Below are 27,471 nucleotides of genomic sequence, written 5' to 3' on the forward strand. Positions count from 1 at the left end.
ACCTAAGTCCACAACAGTATTTTTAGAGAGGTCTTCCTCAAGCTCTCGGCATTCAACTTTACTGTGATAGAAACACCCTGTTCTGTACCTGCTCATATTGTTTGTTCTCATATTGCATCAGTGTATGCAATATTTAATTGAGTAAAAAGATCATTATACTGAGAGGTAAAACTGATACGGCCTGGGCAACCAGCGTAAAGACCTGTTGTTGATCATTCAACTCCAACTCCAGTGGGGGGATTGATCAGGAGTGTACTGGCCTTCAGTGTTCATTGGGTTGTGGGACTCACCAGTAAGTTTTACAGCGCAAATATAAATGCCAATCAGTGTGAAAGTCGATTAGGCAGGTTTTTGAAAGCAAGGGTCTCCTTTGGTAAGATATGTAGAAGAGAGCCATATTTGCTTGGCTATTGACTCATCTGTGTTCTTCGAGGTGCTGTACCCAAACTGAAGTTAAGGAGACATGTAGGATCTCAGCATACGACATAGAGAATTTGATTCAGCAATTATTATTTAGTGCTGCCTGAGGAAGGGAGGTGCTTCCGCAGAAAGAAATGCCCTCACAGAGCTTGGCCTGTTGGGAGAGATGGAATAATTACAAACAACAGAGAGTTAAGTTTCCTCATCAGGCACCCTAAGATTCTGACTGCTTTCTACTACTCAGACATGAACCTTTGAAAATACACACCCGGTGCCTCTGAGTTTTTGCCACCCGCTGCCACCACTTTGGTGCCAGCCACCCTCTCCCTCCCCTGCATTACGGTAGCAGCCTTCTAACAGGCCTCTCTGCCTCCACCCCTGCTACTACAGCCCCTTCTCAACAGAGGGGCCAGAGGGTTTGTTTTATATAAACTTACTTTGGAATAATTTTAGATTCATAGAGAAGATGTAAAAGTAGTGGAGTTCCCACACACCACGTACTCAGTGTCCCCTATTATTAACATCTGACATTAGTCTACCACATTTGTCCCAGTTAAGGAGCCAAGGTTGATTTGTTTTCATCAACTAAAGTCCATACTCAGTTCACTCAGTCCATACTCAGTTTCTTTAGTTTTTCTGTAAGGTGTCCTTTTTCTTTTCCACCCGAGACTCCACCCACACTGCACTTAGTTGCCCCGCCTCCTCCTTAGGCTCCTCTTGGCAGTGATAGTTCTGTTGTTTCTCTCGTGAAGTTAACGGTTTTGAGGAGTATTGGTTGGGTATATTGTGACATGTCTTTCTGTTAGAATTTGGGTGATGCTTTTGAGACCTGAGTTATGGGTTTGTGGAAGGCAGATGACAGAGGTAAAGTGTCATTCTCATCACATCATATCAAGGATTCATGCTAGCAACATGACTTAACATTTGATGTTGACCTTCACCTGGGCGAGATAGTATTTGTCAGGCTTTTCCATGTAAAGTTATCCTTTTGTGAGTCTTTCTATATTCCTTGGAGGAAAATCACTATGTGTAGTTCACATTCAAGGAGTGGGAAGTTGTATTCTACTTCCTTGATGGGAATGGAAGAAATAATAAATTGTTTGATTTATTTTGAAAATTATTTGATTTTTCTGCATGAGAGATTTGTCTATCTCTCACCTACCTATCTACCTATTTTTATATCAGAATGGACTTGTAGATATTTATTTCATACTTTGGGTAATAATACAATATTGCTTTACCCGTCTTGTTGCTCTTTGGTTATTTGGAGCTCTTTCGGTCGGCTTTTGTGTCACTTTGACATAATCCCACTGTGTGTGTGTGTGTGTGTGTGTGTGTGTGTGTGTGTGTGTTTGCACTTTCTTACTTTCCCCCACTGTAAGATGTAAAATGTTCTTGCATATGTCCCACCCCGGTCCTAAAATTTGCCATTTCTCCAAGGGGGGCCTGCTTTCTTTTATTAGGGAATGGTATTTAGAAACCAAAATCAGGAACCCAAGTGTGCTTGTTGATACTTGAGTGTCATTGATTTCAGGCACTCTCAGCCAACAGAGCAAGGGAATATATGTGTGTATACCCATGTATAGACACATATCTAGAAATAATTCTGCATGTAACCACTTGTGTCTACATTAAGTGAAACATGAGTTCTTACTGATATCTCCAAGTTGAATCCATTACCACAGGGATCATTCCGGCCAGTCGCCCTTGCTTACTGTTACTTCCTACTCCATCAGTGAGAAACCTGACTTCTATCATCTGTTGTACATTTAGTTAACTGTTTAGTTCTAGTGTGTGTGTATAGTCATTTCATAATTGCCAACCTGTGGCCCCATGGGAAACAATCTTAACTAGAGCACAGTGCTCAAGTGCAATGTAGTTCCTTTTTGCCTTTAGTCTTACAGATTCCACTCATTTTCAAAGTTACTTGAGTCAGCACCTTGTTCCTCCACCTCCCTTGGTGAGGTTATTTCGTACATTTATACCATAGTTACATTGTTTTGTCACTGTCTGCATTCCATTTGGAGATCGCCAACCTCCTAGATGATTATTAAAAAGTTTGCATACATTAAGTTTTCTCATGTGATAAATTTCTGTGGAATTTAGCAAATCTATAATTGCATGCATACATTATTAGGGTATCTTACAAAATAATTTGCCCTAAAAAATCCCGTGTGCTTCATCTATTCATTCGTCTCTCCTCTTCTCAAAACTCTGGCAACCACTGATATGTTTACCACTGCTTTAGTTTTGTCTTTTTCAGCATATCATATAATTGGAATCATATGCCTTTTCACATGGGCTTCATCCACTTGGCAGTATACATTAATGATTTATCTGTGGCTTTGCATGGCTTTGGCTTGAGAGCTCGTTCCTTTTTATTGTTGAATAGTATTCTGTTGTATGGATGTTTATCCGCTCACCTGTTGAAAGAAATCTTGGTTTTTCTAGTTTTTGGTGATTATGAATAAAGCTGCTATGAACATTTGTCTGCAGGTTTTGTGTAGACTTAATTTTCAATTAAGACGGACAAACATCTAAGAGCCAAATTAATGGCAAAAGTATGTCTAGTTTTGTAAGAAACTGCCAAATTATCTTCCAAAGTGCTGTCTACTGTTCTGCATTTTTGCCACAATGGATGAGAGTTCTTATTGTTCCTCTACCTCACATGATTTATGCTGTCAGTTTTGGGGGTTTTAGCAATTCTAGTAGGTATTTATAGTGCCATCTCCTTTTCATTTTCATTTCCCTAAAGACAAGTGCTGTTGGTGTTGTCATATACTTATTTGCCAACTGTATATCTTCTTTGTTGGAGTCTCCAGATTTTTTTGCCCATTTTAAAATTGGTTTATTTTCTTATTGTCCAGTGTAAGAGTTCTTTGCATATTGTGGCTACAAGCCCTTTATTAGATATATGTTCTCTGGGCTTGTCTTTTCATAGCGTGGTTTTTAGATCTTCTGTGGTGTTCCTCTCGGGTAGAAGAGGTTATTTACTAAATTTTTCTTGCCCTGCTAGGCTGCCCTTTTCCTGGTCATTTAGCTAGAGAAAGCAGACTTTTTTTTTTTTTTAATTTTGGGCTTTTTTGGTTTATGTCTCTTGACATTTCTGAGTTGCTGGCTTGCTTAGCTCTAAATTTGTGAAATGCGTGGTCAAAAGAAAATCCGGGGGGGGGTGGGGCGCGCCTGGGTGGCTCAGTCAGTTAAATGTCCGACTTCGACTCAGGTCATGATCTCACGGTCTGTGAGTTCAAGCCCCGCATCGTGCTTTGGGCTGATGGCTCGGAGCCTGGAGCCTGCTTCCGATTCTGTGTCTCCCTCTCTCTCTGCCCCTCCCCCGTTCATGCTCTGTCTCTCTCTGTCTCAAAAATAAATAAATGTAAAAAAAAAAAAAATTAAAAGAAAAAAAAAAGAAAATCCAGGGAACTCAATACCATTTATTTCCCCAGATCCCAGGGCCCTTAGCTGGTTTCCCCCTTTCTCTCCAACTTTCAGAGTCTTCTTAGGTTTATTTAGTAAGCCATTTTCAAGATTTTCAGTTGTATTTAACAGGAGCAATAGAGAAAGATATGTACTTCCTGCTCCCCAAAGTGGAAGCCTATGATGTACACTTTAAACTAATCTAAATCCATCATCAAATGATGCTATAATGCTTCACTTTCTAACTCAGGTACCTTTTAACAGAATATTTTCAACTTCTCCTTCCTGTCCTTCCAACACAGTAGTTATTCATTTCTTTATCCATATTTTAAAATCACCCAATGCATTATTCCTATTATTTCTTTAAACAAAAAATTATATTTTATATCACTTGTAAAATAACAATAATAAATATTTTACTTTACCTTCACTTCTTTCTTTATATAGATTTAAGTTTCTGACCTGTATCATTTTCCTTCAGCATGAAGAAATTTTAACATTTCTTGCAGGGAAGGTCAGCTGGTAATGGATTTCCTTAGGTTTTGTTTACAGAATCTTTATTTTTTCCCCTTCAATTTTAGAGAATAATTTTGTTGGATGTACAGTTCCAGGTTGGCAGGGTTTTTTCTATCAACACTTCAATAAATATTTCACTCCACTTTCTCCATGCTTGCATGAATTCTAATGAGAAATCTGTTCGAATTTCTTTGTTCTTCTATATGTAAGGTCTTTTTTCTTCTGGATTTCAAGATTTTTCTCGTTTTTAGCTTTCTGAAGCTTGACTATGACATGCCTAGGGGTGTGTGTGTGTGTGTGTGTCCAATCTTGCTTGGTTCTTTGAGTTTTCTGGGTTTGTGTTTTGGTATCTGTCATTAATTTTGGAAGTTCTTGGCTGTTATTCAAATATTTCTTCCACTCTTTCTTCTTCCTCTGGTATTACAATCACACATATGTTATACCTTTTCTTATTGTCCCGCAGTTCTTAGATATTTTCTTTTTGTTTCGTTTTGTTTTTCTGTTTCCATTTCAGTCAGGGAAATTTCTATCGACCTATCTTCAAACTCACTGATTCTTTCCTTGACCATATCCTGTCTATTGATGAGTCTGATAAAGGCATTCCTTTTTGCTGTGATCGTGTTTTTAATTTCTAACGTTTCCTTTACCCTTTCTTAAAGTTTCCATTTCTTTTTTTTTTTTAATTTTTTTTCAACATTTATTTATTTTTGGGACAGAGAGAGACAGAGCATGAACGGGGGAGGGGCAGAGAGAGAGGGAGACACAGAATCGGAAGCAGGCTCCAGGCTCTGAGCCATCAGCCCAGAGCCCGATGCGGGGCTCGAACTCCCGGACCGCGAGATCGTGACCTGGCTGAAGTCGGATGCTTAACTGACTGCGCCACCCAGGCGCCCCTTAAAGTTTCCATTTCTTTGTTGATACTAGATACCTGTTCTTGCATGCTATCTACTTTTCCATTAGAGCTCCAAACGTATTAATCAGTTATTTTTTATTCCCTGTGTGATCATTCCAACATTTGTGTCCTATCTGAGTCTGGTTCTGGTTCTTGCTTTGCCTCTTCTGACTGTTTTTCCTCGCCTGTTGGCACACCCTTCATTTTTTGTTGAAAGCAGGACATGTTGTATCACGCAATAGAAACATGAGGTGCATATGCCTTTAGTGTGAGGATTTCTGTTAATCCGATTGGGAGAGGGACTATGTTTCATGTTTGCTGTAACTGTAGGTCCCAGATGCTTCAACTTCTTCTAACGTCCTTGTTTTTGTCTCTTCTTGATTTTTGACTTCACTAAAATCTCAGAGAGAGTTGTGTCTTGTGTTATTTTAGCAGTAACCTAGTGTTACTATACTGGATCATTGTTGGTGTGCTGGTAAGGTATGGAGCGGGTGGGCGGGGGTGGGGAGAGTATTCTATTATCTTCCGATTAAATCTCAGTCTCTTATTGGACCTGTGTCTCTGGGCTGGGATCTTCATCAGTGTTTCCAGAATGGTGTAGCTTTTTTTCCTCCCAGTGCACTATACTCCCTTTGCTGGTAGTAGCATTCTTAATCTATTTCTTTAAAGCCCTGACTCTGTTGCTGTGTTTTTTCCTCTTTTAGGTGAGGTAAGCTGGAGAGGGAGGGATTCCCTCCCCGTAACTCGGATAAGGCTCAGGCAAAGCCCTTTGCCCTTCTGCTTGGGCCATTGTGTTCCACAGTGGTTAATCTCCTCCCCCTGCCAGATCCCTGAAGAGATTTTTCTTGGCTCTCCATCACGAGGACCTATTGGGATTTCTGGGGTAGAAAAGAGGGAGGGCCCCCTAAGACTGTGGCGCCCGGGGGTTTCTAACTCTCATGCTGATCCACACTCAGCCTCTAGCAGTTTGCTAGAATCACCATGAAGTGTTCCTACCAGTTTCATGGCTCTAGAAGCTTCTGCCCCAGATGAGCAGGGCTCAATGAATCTTTCAGAGAGGCAGCTTTCCCTGTGACATCAGTTGTCTGATGGGTCGAGAAAACCTTGCGTTTCAGTCTGCTTAGCCTTCTCTTGTGGCAAAAGTGGGAATGACAACTCTTAATCTTTTTTCATTGTTGGAGCTGAAACTAGAAGTCTCTCAGGTTTTTCTTTTAAAGCACACCCCGGATCTTGTCCCTGCTCAGAACCGTGACGTGGCTCCCCATCTCTTGCACAGTGAAAGCCAGATCCCTGGCACTAGCCCGCAGACCAATGCCAGCTGGGTCCCCATCACTGCTCTGACCTCTTTTTCTCCTCTCCTCCTGTTTAACCCAGCTCGCCTTGCTTTTCCTCCACCGTGCGAAGCATGCTCTCGTGGGGACCCCTTGTTCTAGCTGTTTCTCTGGTCTAAAAATGCTCCTCCCCACGTGTCCGCTGGACTCACCCCACCAGATCTGTCCGGGCTTTGCTCAGATTTCACCTTCTCAGTCAGCCCCACCATCGTATTGCAGCTCGGCCTGCTCTGTCTACCCTCCGCCAGCCCCCCCACCCCAGGCCTTTTACATGGAACTTTTGGTGAGAGCGTCCACCACCTTCTAGCTGGCTCTGTCATTGGCTTGTTTATCACTTTATTACCCCTCCCACTGGAATGTAAATTCCATGAAGGCAAAGATCTTTGCCTGTTTTGTGTACTGATACGTCCCAATTTCCAGATCAGGGTCAGGCGTGCAGTGGTGTAGGATAAACGTCTGTGTAATGTTGAAAGTTGCCCTTGTGCACCAGCTGTCCAGTAATTCACCCACAGTCACTCTCTCTGAGAGTGACTTAGGAGTGCGGGTCACACTTGAACTTGGTCCCAGGCCCACTCTGCCCAAGGCCAGGAGTACAGAATGGTTTGCAGGCAGTTGACAAAGCCACCGTCCAGGCTCTCGGGGACACATGTTCACTTGCAGTGGCCCCCCCAGGATGGCTCAGGAGAAAATTGTCACAAGCTCTGCCCTGCATCTGGAAACAAAGAACGTGGTCCAATATGTTCGGGTTCCCAAAGAAATTGGAAATTCCTCAAGTGGTAGAACCATGGGGACGTTTATTTGTTCCTTACTTTCCGCAACATCTAACAAAACGCAGGGTCGCCCTGATTACCCAAGCTGTATCCGTTGAAACCAGTTGAGAGGTGAGAAATGGAAAAGCTGGTTTTTGGAAAATGAAGTCTAAGCTTGGACGTGGCGATCGGATGACATTTTATTGTTCTAGAGAGATGATGATTCACAGTGCAGGGGCAGAGGAGTGTGTGGGAGGAGCAAAGTTTATTTAGACTGAGCATATGGGTCACTCCGAGTTCCCTCCTCAGGCTTTTCCTGGTATACATTTTCATCTTCTTGGTTTCCTATAAATCCTGTTTAGCTGTGTCACTGTTGCCTGCCGCCCTGTTCACACTGGGGAGCTAACACATGGCCAGCATCGCTGTCCGCTCTGCTGTGAGTGAGTTGCTTTGTGCTCTATAGTCTTGCAAAACCGAGGGGTAATCACGCTGCATGTGGCTGTAGATCTTCCCCAGTGGTGAGAAACTGGTGTCATCCAACTGGCCAGCCCTTTACTGTGTCCTGTAACTTCCGGGAAGGGCCTGAGCAGCCCCAAACATCCTTTGCTTGAGATTTACAGCCTAACACATCAACTTTCTTGGCTTCCACTCCCCAGCACACCGCCCACACATCAAGGAGCGGAGTTTCCCTTAACTCAAACCATGCAAGTTACTGTAATTTATCTCCTGGGAAGAGATAGGGAGCTGAAATGTTCATCTCCTCTGAACCTCTGCCTTCAAAATAGGGATGAGTTTTGCCTCCCCATTTGGGACCTCTAGCCTGGTATGCAAGAGAGAGACCTTCCCCCCCCCCACCCCTTCAGGCTTCCTACATTCTCATGTAAAAGAATACTATAAAAAACACTTAGATTTAGTAATGTTCAGAGATCTACATAGTTAAGAGTGTCCCTGTTGATATGTTAAATAAGTATTTACAGGCTCTTATTTATTTGTTTATTTATTTATTTATTATTTTTGATTGAGTGAGCCAGGGGCAGAGGGAGGGAAGGAGAGAGAGAGAATGCCACCAGGGGCAGAGAGAGACAAAGAGAGGGAAAGAGGGAATGAGAGAGAGAATCCCCTGAAGGCTCCACACTGTCAGTGTAGAGCCCAAAGAGGGGCTCAAACTCACAAACTGTGAGATCTTGACCTGAGCCAAAGTCAGATGCTGAACTGACTGAGTCACCCAGGCGCCCCCAGGCTCCCATTTATTTAAAGTCTGCAGCTTTCTCCCCCGAAGAAGGCTGTTCCCTGGCTCAGTGTTGCAGCCCCTCCCATCAGGGCAATGGTGATGTGTCTTAGTGTAGACAGATTCTTGAAGAGCCACGGCTGATGAGTCTTCCTAGGAATAGGGAAGTGATGTGTGCTGAACGCACGCAAAACCTACTTGAGTAGCTTCAGAGGATTCAGGAGATGTGATGATTCTAGACTCCCTTCACTGACAGAATTCTGAAAACCTCCCTTACTTGGTGGGGAGCAGTGCCCTCCTTAAAGCCCTCCTTAAAATGCTTCCCAGAGGGAGAGCTTAATTTGGTTGAGTAATGCAATATTTTCCTTACAAGGCTGACAATCCCTTACTGGCTGGGGGCTTCTGGTTCTACAGGATTACACATGAGCCTGTGGATTCCAAATAGTGTCTTTTACCAGGTGCCCATACTGAGGACAAGAACTTCAAGGTCACAGACTTACTTTCCTTCCTTCCTTCCTTCCTTCCTTCCTTCCTTCCTTCCTTCCTTTCTTTCTCTTTCCTTGAACTGCCAGTTTTGGAAATACTTTGATGGACCAAACCACAATGCTTCTGCCTGAAGGAAGGGTCCTGATGATTCTGACATGGTTGCCATGTAAGTTTAAAATCTCCAGAAAGAAGAGGAGAGTGAATTGCTCCTCTTATAAGGAAAATCCATGGCTGTTGCAAAGATCCGGCATGTGAATGGAAGCAACAAGAAAATTTCCACTGAACGCATGCCAGCTATAGTTGCGGGTTATGTATCACTTGATGAGTTGGGGAACCTTCTGAAGCTTTCATTGACTCATTGTTTCACTTTCTGAAAAGCAGTTACTGCACATACATCCACTGTGTGCCTATATTACTTACCTGCTGGAAGGTGAGTATACAACATAAAGAATACTCAGTGCCTGCTGCCAATGTGTATACACTCCAGTGGGGGGACAAAGGAGATAAAAACATATAAGAAGTACCTCTGAAACAATCTCGAAAGGGCAATAAACAAAGTAACATATTTGTTGAGCACTTAATACATGCTGAGTCCTACAATAAAAACTTACCTGGATTATCTCATTTAATCTGCGCAATACATTTCTGAGATACGTAGCATTATCGTATCCACTTTGCAGATGAGAAAACTAAGGCTCAGTGGAGCGAAACTTGCCAAAGATCACGCAGCTAGTGAGAGGCAGAGCTGGGATGGGAACTCGGGTCTGTATGACCGCCAAGCCCACACTTGAAACCAGGATGCTGTGCCTCTACTTTGTGTGTGATTTGAAGTTAGAAGCCACAGATAGAGGAGACCTCCAGAGGGAGCAACTAGTTAAGGCGATGGGGGGAAAGGTCACAGGAAGCACTTTGGAGAGATGTCACTGTGAGCTACTTTTTGATTCCATTTTACTTCTGTTGACTTGTTATTTATGGCCCTCATTGTAACTCCTTGCTCTTACTTTAAAAATGCAAACCTTTAATTCATCGCAATGTACTTTCGAATAATAATATACCACTTCATGTGTAGCGTAAGGAATTTCAATTGTTTCCCTTCCCATTCTCTGTGCTCTTGTCGTGCGTTAATTTTACATATGTGATAAATATGCAACACGCATTTAATTTTACATGTGTGATAAACACGTAAATAAATGGGAGCCAGTAATTCTGCTTTAGAGCCAAATTGCTCCTTTAGAGCAATTGAAAATAAGAAAAAATTTATTTTATTGCCACTTATTCCATCTCTGATGCCCTATTTCTTTGCGTATGTAGATCCAGGTTTCCAAACTATATCATATTTCTTGCGCCTGAACTTCCTTGAAGAGTTCTTGGAGTATGGGTCTATTGGCCATGAACTTGGTCAGTTCTGTTTGTCTGAGAAAGTATTTCTCTTTCATTTTTGAAAGATATTCTCACTGGGTATAGGATTCTATCTTGACAGTCCTACCTGCCCCCCCCCCCCCACCGCCCTTAAAAATGCCATTCCTTTCAGCACTTAGTACTTAAAAAATATCACATCATTACCATCTGCCTTACATGGTTTCTACTGTAAGTCTCCTGTAATTTTTACTGTGGTTTTTTTTGTGTGTGTGTAATGTGTCTTTTTGTTGTTGTTGTTGCCTCCAAGATTTTCTCTTTGTTGTTTTCAGCAGATTCAATAGGTCATGCCTAGTTGTTGTGTGAGTGTTTGTCCTCCGTGTCATCTGAGCTTGGTGTCTGTCATTATTCTGAACATTTCTTGGCCGTTACTTCTTCAAATACTTCTTTTGTCCTCCTGTTCTCTTTCTGAGGTTCAAACTATGCATATGTTAGATAGTTTGATATTGTTATGCAGCTTTTAAATACTCAGTAATATTTCCTATTAAGTTTTTAATTCCAGTTAGTTAACATACCGTGTTGCATTGGTTTCAGGTGTACAATATAGGGATTCCACAGTTCCCTACAATACCTGGTACTCATAATGACAAGTGCATTCCTTAATCCCCATCTCCCACCCACCTCCACTCAGGTGACCATCAGTTGGTTCTCTACAGTTAAGAGTCTGTTTCTTAATTTCTCTCTCTCTCTCTTTTGTTTCCCCTTTGCTCATTTGTTTTGTTTCTTAAATTCCACATAGGAGTGAAGTCATGTGGTATTTGTCTTTCTCTGACTGACTTATTTCATTTAGCATAATACCGTCTAGCTCCATCCACGTCATTGCAAATGGCAAGATTTCATGCTTTTTTATGGCTAGGTAATATTCCATTGTATTTATGTACCACATCTTTTTTTAAAATTTATTTATCTTGAAATAGAGAGAGAGCAGGGGAGGGGCAGAGAGAGAAAGAGAGAGCGAGAGAGAATCTCAAGGAGGCTTCGCACTGTCAGTGCAGAGCCCAATGCAAGACTCGAACTCAAGAACTGTGAGATCATGACCTAAGCCAAAATCAAGACTCGGATGCTTAACTGACTGAGCCACCCAGGCCCCCATCACATCTTTTTTTATCCGTTCTTTGATTGATGGATACTCAGGCTGCTTCCATAAAGTGGCTATTGTAAATGATGCTGGTATAAACATAGGGGTGCATGTATCCTTTTGAATTAGTGTTTTTGTATTCTTTGGGTAAATATCCAGTAGTGCAATTACTAGATCATAGGGTCGTTCTACTTTTAACTTTTTGAGGAACCTCCATACTGTTTTCCACAGTCACTACACCAGTTTGCACTCCTACCAACAGCGCACTAGTGTTCCCTTCTCTCCACATCCTCTCCAACACCTGTTGTTTCTTTTGTTGTTGGTTTTAGCCATTCTGACAGGTGTGAGGTGGTATCTCATTGTGGTTTTGATTTGCATTTCCCTGATGATGAATGAGGGTGAGCATCTTTCCATATGTCTGTTGGCCATCTGGATGTCTTCTTTGGAAAAGTGTCTATTCATGTCTTTTGCCTATTTCTTCATTGGGTTATTTGGTTTTTGGGTGTTGAGTTTGATAAGTTCTTTTTAAATTTCCAATACTAACCCTTTTTCTGATATGTCATTTGCAAATATAGGTTTCCCATTCCTTAGGTTGCCTTTTAGTTTTGTTGATTGTTTCCTTTGTAGAGAAGCTTTTTATTTTGATGTAGTTCCAATAGTTTATCTTTGCTTTTGTTTCTTTTGCTTTGGGAGACCTATCTAGAAAAAGCTTGCTACAGCCAATGTCAATGAAGTTACTGCATGTGGGATTTTTATGGCTTCAGGTCTCACATTTATGTCTTTCATCCATTTTCAGTTTACTTTTGGGTATAGTGTAAGAGTACTTTCTTTTTTGAGTTCATTCGGTTTTATCTTTGTGTTTCAGTTTAGGTCATTTCTGTTGACCTGTCTTCAAGTTCATCGATTGTTCCTTTGACTCTGTTAGTGTGATGAGCTTGTTGAAAGCATTCAATGTCTCTGTTATGGTGTTTGCATTTCTCTCATTTCCATTTGAGTCTTTCTTTTATAGTTTCCATCCCTTTGCTGAAATTACCCATCTAATCCTTCATATTGTACACTTTTGCTGTCAGAGCCCTTAACATATTCATCATAGTTCTTTCAACTTTCCTACCAGATAGTTCCAGCCTAAATGTCATATCTGACTCTTGCTCTGTTACTTTGTCTTTTAGGAGTGCATTTTTTTCTTCCCTTTTTGTATACGTCATAATTTTTTTGGTTGAAAGCTAGACATCTTGTGGAGGACCATAGAGAATAAAGTAAATAGTTTTTATGCCTGGAACTGAGCATGCCTTTCCTTCTGGTAGAGATTTAGTGCAGAGCTATGCCTGCTGTCTGTATCTCAGACCCTGTTTACTCTGCCCTCAGTTATCATGTGCAGAGGGCAGTGTCACAGTCTGCCATAGTCTGTCATAGTCTCACATCCCGCTCTGTATGTGGCTAGGGGCCCATTGCAGACCATATACCACCCCAGAGGTCAAAGTCCAGTGAGTGCAGTGGATTAACAGCCACTTCGCTGGCTTTGTATGATGTCTCAGATAAGTGGATGAAACTTTCTCCAGCTGTGTTTTTTTTTAATGTTTATTTTTTGAGAGAGAGAGAGAGAGAGAGAGAGAGAGAGAGAGTGAGCACAAGTGGGAGAGAGGCAGGGAGAGATGGAGAAACAGAATCCAAAGCAGGCTCTAGGCTCTGACCTGTCAGCCCAGAGCCGGATGCAGGGCTGGAACTCATGGACCACGAGATCATGACCTAAGCTGAAATCGGACACTTAACCAACTGAGCCACCCAGGCGCCCGTCCAGCTGTGGTTTTAAATTAACTTTTGCAACCTAGATGTCTATCAGTAGTGTAATGATTCAGTAGATTGTCTGGCCAAGCAATGGAGTGTTAGGCAGCTAGTTAGGTGTTAGGTAGAGTAGTTTGTACTGATGTTGGACATATGAGGTAGAGGCATCAAGTTTCAGAGGAGTGGATATTGTTAATCCAATTTATTTTTATTTTTATTTTTATTTATTTTAAAGTTTATTTATTTATTTTGAGAGATTGAGTGCGTGTGTGTGCATACAAGTAGGGGAAGGGGCAGAGAGAGAGAGGTAGAGCGAGAATCCCAAGCAGGCTCTGTGTTGTTAGCACGGAGCCCAACATGGGACTCAATCCCACAAACGAGATCATGATCTGAGCCAAAATTAAGAGTTGGACGCTTAACCGACTGAGCTGCCCAGGCACCCCTTAATCCAATTTAAATATAAATATATATATATATATGTGTGTATGTATGTATATATACATACATACATATATGTATATATATACATACATATACATATATATGTGTGTGTATATATATAAATATATATATATATTTATATATATACATATGCATTTGTACATATGCATGTGTAGAAAATGCCAAGAAGAATAACTCCTCAGCCATCATTAACTGGTAGTTAGATCAGAATGAGACGGGTAACCAAACTTTTTTGCTTACACTTTATGTAATTCTGAACTACTTGGTATTTGAAAAATAAATTTTTAATGTTTACTTATTTTTGAGAGAGAGACAGACAGACAGACAGAGTCAGAGTGTGAGCAGAGGAGGGGCAGAGAAAGAGGGGGACGCAGAATCGGAAGCAGGCTCCAGGCTCTGAGCTGTCAGCACAGAGCCTGACACGGGGCTCAAACCCACAAACCATGAGATCATGACCCGAGCCGAAGTTGGACGCTTAGCCCACCGAGCCACCCAGGTGCCCCCGAACTACTTGGTATTTTTAAAGTGAGACTGTATTATTACATTTTTATTAAAAGCAGCATAAATTTTGAAAGTCTAGGTGCTTAAAGCAGAAAGCTTTCATTATATGGAGCATCACTGTATGAATCACCTTGTTTCTTTGTGCACTAGACTGAGGGAATGTTCGTACGAGTATAAAATCTCAGGAGAGTACATTAGATGTAGTGGAGGCACGCGGTGGATGGCTTGGGCAGGAGCGCATTCAAATTGCCAGAGCAAAGCTGCCTCACAGCTGCCATGTAAGAGTATTTTAAGAGTATTTATTTGCTTCTCGTATTAAAATGCTACATGTGTCCAGGCAGCACCCTGTGTCCTGATAGAGGCTTTTGAACTTGTTCCTTGCACCCTCTTCCTAAAGGCAGTATTTGCCACCCATAGGATTGTGGTGGACCTTCGAGAGGAAGGAAGCCCCCTTAAATCAAACAATCCAAGAAACTGCCTTTTCTGAAATAAAATCCAAAACAAAGACCGAAAAACTCTATCCTATATAAAATAATTGAATGAAGGCTCCCACAATAAATGGAAAGGATTAAGGAATGGAAAAGGAAGGCGGGATGTCTGCATAAACTACCATATTTCTACTGCTTCACTCCAAGGTCAGTTTGCTTAAAGAACAAAGGTCACATTCTCAGTGGTTACTCTCATCATCTCCTGTTTCTTCCACCTTGAGTTGGTCCTTGTCTCCCTCTTCAGGGACGCACCGCCCCAGCTACCTGCACCCTCACTCCTGCTGTCCACCAGAAGCAGAAACACACACCACCCGTAGATGCTGGGTTACAGTCAATTCCCAGTTCCCAGGGGTCTTGACAAGACCTTTTAGTTTTGTGCATTCATAGCTCTTGGTAGCTTATAAAATTTCAATGTGCCATGGTGACTTCGTTTGCATTTATGGATACCCTAATTAGCAGTTATGAAATATGACTAATACTTTCTTTCATGTTCTCCTAGGGGTCTGAATTTATCTGGCTGCATAAAGTTGGCTAATCAAAGCATCAGGGCATTTTCGTTTAGTAGCTGCACATTCATTTGCCTAAGTAGGCAACCCCTGCTGGGTACTCTCATCCTGCATCACTTGTATTTCTCTCCTCAGTTAAACAATTTTCCAAACTGCACTTAATAGATGATAAACTATAAACTAGTTTTAGTCTCCCTTAATGGTTCTCTTTTCACTTTTCTGGTGGAGGCTAATCAAATTCATCTCATTTGATACCTCTTGCCTGAGTAATTGTGATATTTTACGTTTTACTGTTAAGTGTGGTGTTGAATGTAATATGGCACTGATGTCCTTTATCAGGTTTAAGAAGAACTCTTTTATTACTAGATTAGAAGGGATTCGATTCAATAAGTGTTGAATTTATTTTTCAACATCCTTCCTGTACGAATTGAGCATCATATGGTCTTTTGGTTTTAACTTTCTTCATGTTGTGAATTATATTCACATTTTTCTAATCTTAAACTGTTAGAAGATGAAATTTGATCGGGATTATTTTTAAACATTTATAGATTCATTTTGTAAATATCTTATTAAGGAGTTCTATATGTATATTAATAGATAAGAACATTTATATTTTCCTTTCTTTTGATATTCTTATTCATTTTTTTGTATTAAAAATTTCCTCCCAATATAAACTTCGTGATTTTTCTAAGATGCACATTGTAAGGCTATATCTTTTCCTCTACAAAGCGCTTTAGCTGAGCCCCACAAGTTATGATTGGTCCTACTGCTTTTAATTGTCATTCATTTTTAATTTTTTTTTATGTTTTATTTTTTATATCCGAGAGAGAGACAGAGCGTGAGTGGGGGAGGGGCAAAGAGAGAGGGAGACACAGAATCCAAAGCAGGCTCCAGGCTCCGAGCTGTCTTCACAGAGCCCCACGCGGGGTTCAAACTCACAAACCATGAGATCATGACCTGAGCTGAAGTCAGACACTTAACCGACTGAGCCACCCAGGCGCCCCTGTTGTCAATCATTTTTAAGTATTTTCTTTTTAAAAAAAATTTTTTTTCAACGTTTTTTATTTATTTTTGGGACAGAGAGAGACAGAGCATGAACGGGGGAGGGGCAGAGAGAGAGGGAGACACAGAATCGGAAACAGGCTCCAGGCTCTGAGCCATCAGCCCAGAGCCTGACGCGGGGCTCGAACTCCCGGACCGCGAGATCGTGACCTGGCTGAAGTCGGACGCTTAACCGACTGCGCCACCCAGGCGCCCCCATTTTTAAGTATTTTCTATGTGTTACCATTTATTTTTAATTCATCGGTATTGGTTTTTTTGATGTTATGTCTGAATGCAAAATTGGTGATGATTGCTGCTATTATTTTGCCATCATTTTATTATTGACTCAATGTAATTGCAGTGCATTTTGCATATTAATTCTTAGCATTGTTTAAGACTTCTTTTGAAGTAAGTCATCAAATCTTTTAAGTGTACGTATGCTTGAACATTATATTCGTCTCTTTGGTCGGCTGCAGGATTCTAATACACATATCTCTTAGACAAAGCTTATGAATTCTGTTGGTCAAATGTTTTATATGCTTTTTTACTTGTCTACTTAAACTATCATTTTCTGAGATGCATGTCCTAAAAGTCTCCCCTTCTGATTGTAGATTTGTAATCTTGTAATTCTGTTCATTTTGATTTTAGATATTTTGAAACTATTTGGCTAAGTGAATTCATTCCAATTATGTCATCTTCCTGAGAACTGTTCTCTTTTATCATGATGTACTGATCTTTTTCCTTTTTTGAGTGAAAGCCAATTTTGTCTAATATTAATATAGTGAAGCAAGTTTTCTTTTGATTGGGATTTACCTGGTATCTTTATTTTTTCCCACCCTTTTACCTAAAAGGTTCTAAGTCATTTTAATATTTCTTATAAAAGCAACACTTTTCTTTTTAATACAGATGGAGAATCCCTATATTTGAATATTTAATCAGTGATTACTGATATGTTTGTACTATTTTCTGTCCTATTTTTTGTTTCATATATATGCTTCTTCTTTGTCCCCTCGCCCCTTCTTTCTGGTCTTCCATTGAATGGAATAGACTTTTTTTTTAAATTCCTTTTCTTCTCTAGTGTTTTGGAAGTTGAATATTGTGTTTCTGGTCCTTCAATGCAATGAATTTCAGTGTGTGGTTCCCAAGTAAGCAGCGTCCCCATCACCTGGGAAGTTATTCTTGGGCTCCACCCTAACCCTACTGAGTCAGAACCTCTGCCCATGGGAACCAGAATCTTTGTTTTACAGGCTCTCTGGGTGATTCCGACACACAGCAAAGATCGAAAACTTAAGTGGTTTAGTGGTTACTCTTAAATTACTAATAAGCACATGTGATTAGCATATAAAATTAATTAAAATCTCTTCCCTGCTCTTAAACAATCCAAAGATTCAACACTTTAACTCCAGATTCTCCTCTCATATCTTAAATATTTATGATATCAGTACTTGACTACACCTTCAAGTGAGTTACTATCTTTATGACTAATTTTACAATTAATTCCAATATTGACATTCTAACATTTTAGCAGTTTCTTTTCTTACCATTATTCTTGTATGTTCTATCTTCCTTCAGGGTTGAATTTTCTTCTTACTGAAGCACATTCTTTACTTTTTTTTTTTTTCTGCAAAGCTCTATGAGTAATCAATTCTCTCAGTCTTTGTCTGAAAAGGTCTTTGTTTCCACCTCACACTTAAATGACACTGAAGTTCTGTAAAAATTCTAACCCGATAGTTACTCCTAACACCTAAAAACATTATTTCATTTCTTTTGGCATGTATTTTTGCTAATGAGCAGTCTGCTGTTATCCAGAATTTTTTGCAGGTAATCTGTAAAAAAGATTTTTCTTTTTGATTTTGATGTTATGCATTTTCACTATCATATGCAATAAGGAGTGGGTTCTCTTCATTTATTCTGTATGGGACTTGATCAGCTTCTTCAATCAAGGACTCATGTTTTCCTCAGTTCTGGAAAATTCTGAGCCATTTGCCCTTCAGATATTTTTCTTGCCCCTTTCTCTCCACACTTTCTGAAACTCCAGTTGGACGTATGTTATGTCTTCTTATTCTGTCATGTATGTTTCTTACCTTTCCAATTAAAAAAAAAATCTTTTAATCTCTCTGTGCTTTGTCTAGGAAACTTACTCAGGTCTTCCATTTCTCTACTTTCTGTTTTGCTGTAACTAATCTGCTTTTAAACCACCTCCCGGGGCTCTTTATTTTAATGACTTCACTTTCTGCTCCTACAACTGATACTTCTTTCTTTTTCAATTCCACTTGTGCATTATTCATATTATGTAACTCTTTTATTATTGTTTACTTTTATGTTGGCTCTTAGCTCATTCATTTAGATTGTTTTACATCAGTGCATTGCATAAAATTCTTGGGGTGCTAATAATTTGGTAGTTTATAATTTTCAGTGTGGACTGATCTTCAGGGACTGATCTTTGTTGTTTTGTCTGTGGGGGGCCCATATCTTCTGGTTGTGGAAGTGTCCCTGAAGACTGTGGGTGCATTTACTTTTGCAAGAAAGTGTTGTCATCCTCCCCTACTTTTTATGTTATAGCCACTTGGTTTGGTATTCCCATGCTTCTGGAATAGTTTAAACTTCAATTCCACTCCCCGGCATTGTGACGGCTAAGGTTTTGGTGTATTGTGGACATTGTGGATGGCAGATTTTTATCTACTGTACACGAGGTAGAAGGCAAGCTTTTTTTGCTATTTCCAAGCACTGATAGGTTGGGTTTTTCCAATTCACTTTTTTTGTGTGTGCATGGCAGCCCTTCAAGTCCATTATAATCCAAGCTCTCAACTCCCAAGGCCCACAGCATCTACCTTTGTGTCGTCTTGGGGTCATTCCAGGGTCAGTTCAGACTTATTATTCTCATTTTTAAACTCCCCTTTTGGTTCTGGCTGTTGGAGGCTTTCCCTTCTTTTGACTTCAATTATTAATTACATTTTTCCATACAATCTCTTAGATTATTTATATTATTTTTACAGTGGGCTGGTAAGCTTTGTGCATTACCATGCTCCCTGAAGCACTGTAATATTTTGCTAAACTGTGTGCTATTTAATAAGCTCCCAACACACATTGTAGACAGAGGTACAACTAGTTTCTGACCTTCTGAAATTCAGTTTTGGAATCAGTTGTAATGCTGCCTGAATATGTTTATTTGACTTGCAAGATTCTAACTCATATAGTCAGCCTTTGTTTGAGACTATTTATGTTTCAAAGGCAACGAACCTGTATTTAAGTATCATATTTGCTGTTATCAATCCGTTACTCTGTAAAATGGTGTTCCATCTCCCCCCAAAATGTGGTATCCCACATTTGAGGTGTCACTGGCTTTACTTTTTCCATTCCTTCTTGAATACTTTTCTACTCCTCACATCACCACCTATGCCTCAAAATGTCCGATCGTTTTCCCCAATTCTTTTGTTCCCGTACTTTTAATTCCTCAGCTGGGCTCCTACCTGAATTCATCAACTTGCTTGCCTTAAACCTCCAGATGTCTTCCCATTTCTCTACCTCCTTCCCAAGCACTCAAGAGCCGCTGCTCCCTCTGTTTTCTCTCATTCTTTTTAAAAAAAATTTTTTTTAATGTTTATTTATTTTTGAGAGAGAGAAAGACAGAGACAGAGTGCTAGCTGGGGAGGAGCAGAGGAGAGGGAGGCACAGCATCCAAAGTAAGCTCCAGGCTCCAAGCTGTCAGCACAGAGCCCGACATGGGGCTTGAACTTATGAACCATGAGATCATTACCGAGCTGAAGTTGAACACTTAACCATCACCCAGGTGCCCCTATTTTCTCTCATTCTGACCTCAGGACACCTTTAACTCAGCAGCTGGTTTCTGGCACTCCATTCAGCTTTGCATGTCTGCTCAGAGTCAGGCATTAATAATCACAAGTTGCATATCTTTCTAAGAATGAAACTAGCTGAATCTGACAACAAAATGCAAAAAGAAAAAAGAAAAGAAAAAAAGAAAAGAAAAGAAAAGAAGGAAGGAAGGAAGAAAAGAAAGAAAGAAAGAAAGAAAGAAAGAAAGAAAGAAAAGAAAGAAGAAAGAAAGGAAGGAAGAAAGAAAAAGAAAAGAAAAGAGGTAAGTGATAGAACTAATCTGGGGGATTGAAAGGCTAAGGTTAGGATTAGCAATAGGAGAAAAAATGGTGGCTGGGATTGGGAAGAAAAATTCCACTTCATTCAAATGGAATAGCATATGTGTAGCTCCCAAAGATAATGCTCAATATCAAAATGTTCAAAAAGTGTGAGTTATTTTGTTGGCAGGGAGGGAGTCCCCTGAAGAAAGATGGCATACATCTTATTTCCGAATGTAGCAGCAAGGAAATGGGTTGGGCCATCTTTCTTTAGTGACTGTTTTAGGAGAGCTTGTGAATTTATGCAGTTTGGGTTTCCTGTCTATACTGGAGGTAAACCAGCATTGTCTACACCTAATTGAAAGATATTTCCAAAAAGGGTCATTGGAAGTGAGACTATTTATGGTGTCTTCCTTTGGCAAACAACCAGAATCATGCTGGTGTGATTTGTATTTGCTCTTTTCCTAGTGTTTTCGGTGGAAAAGACCCAAATGATTTTGTTTTCTCTTCTAGTCCTACTTGGGTAACTTGTGAAGTTTATTGTGCTTTAATAGGGCTGAGATTTAAGATCGTGGAAGCAGAACATTAGAAGTGGGATAAGCTTCATCAAAACAGAGGCCTTGAGCTGTCCGTGGAGATGTGCTTTCGTAGCTAATCTAAACGGGATTTCTATCTAAAGCTCTTTGGGGCAGTGGTAGGCTGTATGTGGCAGTGCTTACTAGAAAGGTGTTAGTGTTGCTCTTTCCCTTGAATCAGTTGTGTCTTGATTGTTTCATGATTTTATACACAATGGCCTAATAGGGTGTAAACTGCCTCTTCATACATGCTTGTCATTAAGGAGCGATATGTAGGCTTCCTTTTGCACTTAGACAGCATCAGCTTCTGAATACCCACAGATTTTCTCATTCTTTCCCTTGATGTCACTCTTGAAGAGGGGGACAAAGTGTAAAGGGAAAATATGAGGTTGGGTCTTTCTAACCTGGACGTACCTCTCCACACGTCTGGAAAGAAAATACAGAAGCCATGTCCATCCTCTCGGATCTGTGCATTCCAGAAGTGCAGGGAACCCCCAAGCCTGCCTTTGTGTGATCTACTTGCTGCCAGGCTTGTTGGGGCTATCCTATCTTATTCATTGGGCATGTATACTGAAAGGAACATTCCAGGATGGATCAGAGTTCTTTGTCACCATGCACACGGGGAAGAGGTCCCTGATAGGGGCCGTAGCCACATTTGTTGTGTCCACGCTTGTGACCCTGCCCCTTGCCTGTTGGTGGGAAAGTCAGGGTAGAGAAGCCGTTCTCCGCTCCTGCACATCAGCCAGGTTTTCCCTCTGCTGTATTTAAGAAGGCCTCCCAGCCTCCAGGAAACATCATTAGGTTCTCAGGCAGAGAACCGGGCAGGAACCTCCCGATTTCACATGGGCCAGTGACTGAGCACCCATGTGGCCTCTCGGAGTCTGGTTTCCTCCTCTGGAAACTAGGAGGACCTAGACTTGAGAAATCTCAAGAAGCTTAGTGAGGAAGGGGGGGTCCTAGAATTTCCTGATTGTGAGCTAAGTACATCCTCAAGACAAAACATCTGCTTGTCCTAACACTTATTTGTCAAATTCTTATATTGCACTTACAATTGCCAGGTAGTGTTCTAAGCCCTGAACAAAAATGAAGTCATTCAATCATCAGATGACATTGTAAAGATGCCCACAGCAGATGCCAGCTAGGATTCAAACTCAGGCAGCCTGTCCTCAAGCCTGTGCTCTTAAACATTACACTGTGTTGACGGCTGACCCTTCTACATCATGTGCTTTTTCTGTTGGGCTTTGCAGAGGAGATTAAATTACTGTGTTGGGGAAGAATCATAGGTATACAAAGAACTGGCATTCAGGGATTCTTGCTTCTTCAATGAGAACAGCAATGTCTATTTTATGAGCTGCATATTGAAAATCTTTCACAGAACTTGTATTTTATTCTTCATGATGTTAATGAAAAACACCGAGGCATAGACACAGGAAAGGAGCAAAGATACCTGGGGCCTCAGCTGCAATTAGAGCGTGAACGTGCATGTGCCTGATTACTGGTTTTGCTTATATGTAAATACAAGTCGCTGTGCTAAGCAAAAAATAATTGTAATGGATTCATTGAATCATAATGCAGCAAAGTTTCACTCAGAGCTTTAAACTTGCAGATGAGCCTTTCCCTGGGGCTGCCTGTGTGATTGTAGTTGCCATGCCTGACCTACTTATCAGCTTTTCACAAGGTGGCTTGAAAGCCTCCCAGGATATGGTCATACACCGAAAACCCTACAGGAGTAACTCTCTATAACCCCTGATTCATTGTTAGGGTATCTGGGGGGTCACACATCACATGAGATCATCTTGTCCGTGCTTGTAGTTTTCACCTAGGCGTGAGTCACTAGGTTAATTCTGAATAACCAGACTAAGAATCCTTGACAACGTAGTAACGAGAGGGTTTCAAATCCAGCGGCATTTTGCCTGATAGAATTTGGTTAGGCATATAGGAGCAAGTTAAGACGGCCCGGCACCACTCCTCAGGACTTTGGCTTTTGATGTAATCTAGTGTCGGGTGTCCTGTGCTGAGTGTCTGCCTCTTGGTAATTAGCACGTTCCTCCTCCGGTTGGGTTCATGGCGGGGATGAAAGGAAATGATAGCGGCCTTTAAAGAAAACACTCTTTTGAAACAGAAATGAGTCAAGGGTTTGAGTCTGTGTTAGAACCTTCTGTCTCACTGTGTACCAGGCATCTATTGACTGGTGGCAAATCAGGTGGTGGGTAGAAGACTACTTTGTGCACCTAAGAGATGCTACCTCAAGCAGACAGCGGAATAAACCACTGTCCTCCCAACGGTCAGAATGTCTAAGTCACTGTGCCGTCCCATCCAGAGTGGATTCAGGAAGCTTCCACCAACCCCAGGGTCAAAACTAAAGTGGGCTTTGTGGACTTGGAAGCCAGCTGCAATCAGCCCTCTGCAGTGACGCACGTGAGCAAGCGTAAAGAAAGTGAAAAGTTATCAGCAAAAACCAGACGTTCGAGTTTCTTCCCCAGATTCATATTCCTTTACAGGTATTCATGTGCAAGCCCATCAGCTTTCTCCTCCATTTGTCCTTCTCTCTTTTGCCCTCCCCACTTTCTCTATTTCGTTCCTGCCCCTCTCGCTCTCCCCGCCCCCACTCGGTGGCCCTCCCTCATCCTTTTCTGCACCTCCGCTGCGTCATCGCTGGGTCTGTGGACACACCAAGACCAGGGTTTCGGCTCCTCACCGGGTGCCTCTCACCCCTTCAGGACTCCGTGTTTGCTGTGCCTTCAACAGGACTTTTACCCTTGGTTCATCTTCCGCAGACTGTCTGACAGTACTTAAGTCTGCCCGGGAGTTAGTCTCTAGCACCAGGGGGTTTGTGAGAGAACAGGGAGACAAGAGAGGCGGCAGGAAGATTTGGAGAGGACTGTCATGAGCCTCGTCAGTCTTATTCCACTTTCATGGAACAATTCAGAGCAACCTCATCTTTTGGTTCCAAAATCACAAGGTTGGCCTTTTGCTGGAATGCCAAATTATCTTGGTTCTTTGAATCTTTCCTTAATGGCCCTACTTCCCAACCTTGGCCTTCCTTTCATTGTAGTCTTCTGCTGTCCTACGTCACACCTGTTGAGCCTAATAAAGAATTCTGGCTTTTTCTTCTCTTTTCACATCCTGGCCTTGGTGAATGTATTTTATTATCTCATGTGCTAGCCAGTCTGGGAACAAACGCCATCGTGCCATTTGAAGCCTCCATTATGGACAAAGAGTGTATAGATGTGGAGTTTGGGGCGACATGCTGGTAGGATACTTCCTGCATGTGGAAGCAACAGAAGTAGAATTCTGCATCTGGGATTCATCAGTTACTTCTTAACACGAAGCAGAGGTTCCCTAGCCAGGCCCCTCCATTCCTGTCCATCCTCGGCACAGCTTCTGAATCTCTAGTCGAAACCTCTGAGCATGTTTCTCCTTTGTGTTCATTCCCAGTCCACATACGGCAACTTCCCAGTACTCAGTTTGGCTTGTGCTGGCTTGTCAAGTGAATGCAACAGCTTCCATATCCTTTCCCGGCTTTCTAAAGCCCTTTGTACCGGGCAGTTCAGTGGCACGGAACTATTTTCTCCAGCAAGAGCCACTGAAGAGTTGTAAGTCGAACTTAATACCCAAAAGCTCCAATGGTGTCCATGATGATAGGTTTTTGTATGACTCTCCTCCACAAGACCCAATAGGAAGGATGGAACACCAAACTGAGTGAGTGTTCCTCCGGGAAAGGCAGAGGCACGCACATACACCACACCTGTCGGCTGGAGTAATTACCCTGGAGACGTGAACCACTCGGATCATCTTGTTGCTGTTTTAGAATTTCCTGAAACAGCTGCCTTGCGTTAAGGACAAAGGAAGGTCAGAGCAAGACAAGGAACAGCAGCCTCGCTGCCCCCTCCTCGCTGTAGGTGACCTTGACTCGGCTCCCACCCTGGTTGTCAACGCTGATGAATCTTTTTCTTCTTCTGCTTACAGCTCGAGGACCTGCTTCACAAGCTACAGTTCGTCATGACATACGTGGCTCCTTGGCAGATGGCTTGGGGTTCTTCATTTCACGTGTTTGCTCAGCTCTTTGCAGTCCCTCGTATCCTTTCTGCTTCTATTTTCACCCGCGAGCTGAGATTCACATTTTACGGATGCAAGCTTTTCATTGAACCCTGGCAATAAAAAGATTTGAAAGTCTTTAAGATTACATTTTAATGGGGACATGGGGAGGCACTTTGGATTCCCCTCAGGCCACTTAGCCTTAAAAGATGTTTCTTAATTTTGAACTCTTCCTGCTTCTTAATGCATTTCCAGGATTACTTTATTTTTTTTATTTTGATTCTTTCATTTCCCACACCCAGATCTGCATTAAGATATCCTGTCTTTTAAATGGAAAGTCACTGCTTAAATAGTTCAGTTAACTTGTGCAAAATTGTGCAAATCGATTTGCTATTATTAAACACTGGATAGAGCTGATGTAGCTGATATACTGTTATAGGTTATATAACATTATGTTGTGATAGAGTTTGGTAATCACATACCTGAATAATACTCAAAAACTCAGAATTAGATATAAGTAGCAATACCCAAAGTCTCCTAAAGACTAAAAAAAATAATTTATGATTTTGTTTTGTAGCTGCCCTTAGCCAAGAAGCATAGTTTTATTGTTCATAGCTTCATTTGGTTTCTTTGTATGTTTTTAATTGTTTCCATAATGATAATTAGTTTTAATTTACTTCAAAATGAATTTGAGATGCTCCTTCTAAAGATTACTTTGGGGGCGCCTGGGTGGCGCAGTCGGTTAAGCGTCCGACTTCAGCCAGGTCACGATCTTGCGGCCGTGAGTTCGAGCCCTGCGTCGGGCTCTGGGCTGATGGCTCAGAGCCTGGAGCCTGTTTCCGGTTCTGTGTCTCCCTCTCTCTCTGCCCCTCCCCCGTTCATGCTCTGTCTCTCTCTGTCCCAAAAATAAATAAAAAACGTTGAAAAAAAAATTAAAAAAAAAAAAAAAAGATTACTTTGACACGGGGCACCTGGGTGGCTCAGTCGGTTGAGTGTCCCACTTTGGCTCAGGTCATGATCTTGTGGTTCACGAGTTCGAGCCCCGCGTAGGTCTCTGTGCTGACCTGCTCTGAGCCTGCTTTGGATGCTGTGTCTCCCTTCCTCTCCACTCCTCTCCCACTCGCTTTCTGCTTTGCTCTCTCTCTCTCTCAAAAAAAAAAAATGAATAAACATTAAAAAAAATTTTTAATTAAAAAAAAAGATCACTTTGACACAGATAGCTAAATTGTGTGTGTATGTGGAGAGAGAGAGAGAGAGAGAGAGAGAGAGAGAGAGAGATTAATAAAAAATGCTCTTGAAGAGAGACATTAAACAAGAATATCCTTGACTTGGGTGTAAAATCTGCCCTCAAATGTTTTCCTTTCCACCTAGTTTATACTTCCTAGCCTTGTACTTTGCACGATGTGTTTCAGGGATTACTTGTATCAGAATCCAGGAGGGGCTTATTAAATAATGAAATCCCTGAGCCCAGCACATACTTTTCAAATCACATTTCAGGGGGTGGATCCTGGAATGTCCATCTTCAAAAGCCTGACCAGGATTCTTATCCCACTGGCCTGTGTCACCTGCATTTCCGGAGCTTCCTCTCAGACGACATTCGCACAAGGCTCATTAAGACGATTCATAAACAGTCTCTGGGACCTGACCTTCGTGTGCAGGGATGGAAACATAGTTGGGATAATCATTAAGTGATAATATATTCTAGATTTTTAAAAATGCCCTTCTCCAGACTCCTTTGTTCAAAAGCATCTTTTTAAGCATGCCAAGAGCTGGCCTTACAAGGCACATTGTTCCGTGTTCCTATTCTTAGACCTGCATTGATATTTCTGGAGTGTTTCAAGGTTATTTGGTGGAACAAGCTAAGGAAAAAAAAAATGCAAAAGTGGGAGCTTTTACACCACTTTTTTCCCCCTTTAACTCCAATCATTTTCTGTAATACCAGTAATTTTAGTTTTTCTAAAGAGTCCTTTGAAACAAAGACAGTGAAATGAAAGAGTGAGGTGATTTGATTTCTGAAGCATGCCTACGGCATCCTATCTAGAGTTTAAAGCCTATTTATTAAATAAAAATTGTCAGGCGATGCAAATTTGCGGTTAAGGAGTTGCACTAGGAATTTGAAACTTGAAGTTATGATTCCCAATTTTATCCTAACTCTGGTCTCATGTAGATCTGTAGCATTTCTTATGCCTATTTATGCCTTGTTAAGGGCATTCTGTGATGCTAATTACTCCTTGTGGTTTCATGGCTGAATTAAGACCCTTCTGGGAACCATAACTTTCAATTACCTGACCTGTTTGTGTGTTGAGGGTTCACACACAAGCACTTCATATCTGGCACTTAATATCTCCTGGAAGAATAAAAGTAGTGTATCTACCTCAGATTGCACAGGGTGCGTCTTAAATCTAAGTGCTTTCTTGATGGGCAAACTTGTTCTCAAAGAAGTAGAACATGTTT

The 27,471-nt window shown here is 41.3% G+C and overlaps 1 protein-coding gene across 1 annotated transcript in view; it reads left to right on the plus strand.

Moving 5' to 3' along the window:
- The window catches only part of LOC125147565 (pecanex-like protein 2), a 291,684-nt gene that overhangs the window by 172,549 nt on the left and 91,664 nt on the right, over positions 1 to 27,471 (plus strand). Inside the window, exon 23 of the mRNA XM_047824659.1 lies at positions 24,949 to 25,057. Within this exon, the coding sequence (XP_047680615.1) occupies positions 24,949 to 25,057 (109 nt within the window). The remainder of the gene's footprint in view (positions 1 to 24,948; positions 25,058 to 27,471) is intronic.

Source organism: Prionailurus viverrinus, chromosome D2 (genome assembly GCF_022837055.1).
Source record: "Prionailurus viverrinus isolate Anna chromosome D2, UM_Priviv_1.0, whole genome shotgun sequence".
In the NCBI taxonomy this organism is placed as follows: Eukaryota; Metazoa; Chordata; class Mammalia; order Carnivora; family Felidae; genus Prionailurus; species Prionailurus viverrinus.